We start from the raw sequence: 2,490 nt of genomic DNA, 5'->3' as shown, positions 1-2,490 counted from the left end.
TTTCCATTCTGTTCTGTCCTTCTTCAGTATTATCAGCAACAGTAACCCCCCCACCCCGCCCTGGGTACCTCCCCTAACTCTTACCTGTGATGTCATTAGAAACTTTAAATTAATCTGTCAGTCATGTTACCTGTTCAATCGAGTCCATTACATGTCGATAGTAACATCTTGGTATGTGAAACTGTCCACAAAATGGTACTTACGACTTTCGTCATAGTAGTAGTAATCTTCGTAGCCATCGGTGCCGTCTCCTTCCTGGCCCTGTGTATCTGAGAAGAAGGGAGCTCGTTACCGTGACATTCAGACTGTAGTTAAGTCTCAACCTGTGTGCTGTAATTTACATTTTCACTTAAAGGCCGCGGATGCATAACTTGATCGTGATGAGGTTATTTATTTAATTTCAAGAATATTTTTACTATTATTAGCATTGCATCATTTTGCCTCTTTATGGTATTAACTGTAGCTGAAGATAAAGCAACAAGTACTTACTACTCGTATTGTCACTTGTCACGTTTTCACTCTGGACTGCGGAATCTGTCACGGGAAAGATAGTATTAATTGCGGTGCTTTCATCTACCTTACTATTCATATAAAATTTCATCCACCATGATAGTTATGGAATTATGATTTACCTACCGCCAGCATCTTCATAATACTCGTAATAGTAATAGTATTCTTCCTCTTCTGGAGCATTCTGCCTGGCTGCCCCTTGGCGGTAGCTCTCACCCTGCCGAGATGTCTTGTCCTTCACGGCTGCCGATCCCTGGCGAATCTTGACGCCGTTCCCTTTGGCTGTTCCCATTCGTAGCTGAGTCCTTGTCTCTCGCCTTCAGGAACTTTCTTCCGTTTCTTCACGCGTCTGACCTTTACGATGCTGTTGCCATGTCTCAGCAGCATACCCGACCTTAGTGCTACTCCTGGGATCTTCTTCCTTCTTATCTTCCTTCTCCTCTGCGTCTTCGTTTCTTGCTCCGGCACCGTCGTCGTTCCGTCAGCGTTCGGTCCGTCTTCCACCGCTGCTTGGAAATCATTCGCTGGCATGCCCTCAGCCGGCGTGTCCGCGTGGTCCTCGCTCACGCCGGGGTCTGCCTGCGCATTCCTCCTTCGCCTGGTGAGCTCGAGGCCGGCCTTCGTCAGCAGGAGGGACGTACGCGCGGGGGCTGTGGCAGAGGGAGAAGAGGAAAGGAGCGTGGGAATTCTGCTAGGGCGTGAGGTGTTGGCGAGACATATCTTGTTGAATTCTGTGATTTTTGTCTCATCTTTATATTTTATTGATGTAGGCTGATGTACATGGTGTTAGATTGATACAAAGGTATACTTAATGATTTTGGTAAAAGAACATTACTTGCTTGTTTATGTGTCACGGTAATATTTTTTGCGGAGCAGTACTGTTAGAAGAGTAATTACAGGAATGTTGTAATTTGGAGTCAGGCAGAATTCTCTGACAATCTGCCTATAGATCGATGTATCTATGTTTGTGTGTGTGTGTGTGTGGTGTGTGTGTGTGTGTGTGTGTGCGTGTGTATAAACACACACACACACGTAAGTATATATATATATATATATATATATATATATATAGATAGATAGATAGATAGATAGATAGATAAATAGATAGATAGATAGATAGATAGATAGATAGATAGATAGATAGATAGATAGATAGATAGATAGATAGATAGATAGATAGATAGATAGATAGATAGATAGATAGATAGATAGATAGATAGATAGATAGATAGATAGATAGATAGATAGATAGATAGATAGATAGATAGATAGATAGATAGATAGATAGATAGATAGATAGATAGATAGATAGATAGATAGATAGATAGATAGATAGATAGATAGATAGATAGATAGATAGATAGATAGATAGATAGATAGATAGATAGATAGATAGATAGATAGATAGATAGATAGATAGATAGATAGATAGATAGATAGATAGATAGATAGATAGATAGATAGATAGATAGATAGATAGATAGATAGATAGATAGATAGATAGATAGATAGATAGATAGATAGATAGATAGATAGATAGATAGATAGATAGATAGATAGATAGATAGATAGATAGATAGATAGATAGATAGATAGATAGATAGATAGATAGATAGATAGATAGATAGATAGATAGATAGATAGATAGATAGATAGATAGATAGATAGATAGATAGATAGATAGATAGATAGATAGATAGATAGATAGATAGATAGATAGATAGATAGATAGATAGATAGATAGATAGATAGATAGATAGATAGATAGATAGATAGATAGATAGATAGATAGATAGATAGATAGATAGATAGATAGATAGATAGATAGATAGATAGATAGATAGATAGATAGATAGATAGATAGATAGATAGATAGATAGATAGATAGATAGATAGATAGATAGATAGATAGATAGATAGATAGATAGATAGATAGATAGATAGATAGATAGATAGATAGATAGATAGATAGATAGATAG

At 37.5% G+C, this 2,490-nt stretch overlaps 1 protein-coding gene across 1 annotated transcript in view; it reads right to left on the bottom strand.

Annotated features, from left to right (window-relative positions):
* LOC125043558 (serine-rich adhesin for platelets-like) overlaps positions 1-1,163 on the bottom strand; it is a 6,650-nt gene extending 5,487 nt beyond the window's left edge. Inside the window, exons 1-3 of the mRNA XM_047639756.1 lie at positions 637-1,163; positions 490-534; positions 204-269 (exon numbers count right to left, since the gene is read on the bottom strand). Coding sequence (XP_047495712.1) covers positions 204-269; positions 490-534; positions 637-802 — 277 coding nt within the window. The 5' untranslated portion in view covers positions 803-1,163. The remainder of the gene's footprint in view (positions 1-203; positions 270-489; positions 535-636) is intronic.
* Positions 1,164-2,490: the final 1,327 nt, after the last annotated feature.

The sequence above is a fragment of the Penaeus chinensis genome, chromosome 3 (genome assembly GCF_019202785.1).
Source record: "Penaeus chinensis breed Huanghai No. 1 chromosome 3, ASM1920278v2, whole genome shotgun sequence".
Taxonomy (NCBI): Eukaryota; Metazoa; Arthropoda; class Malacostraca; order Decapoda; family Penaeidae; genus Penaeus; species Penaeus chinensis.
The sequence above is the reverse complement of the archived record's forward strand: the minus strand, read 5'-3'. Positions and strand labels throughout refer to the sequence as shown.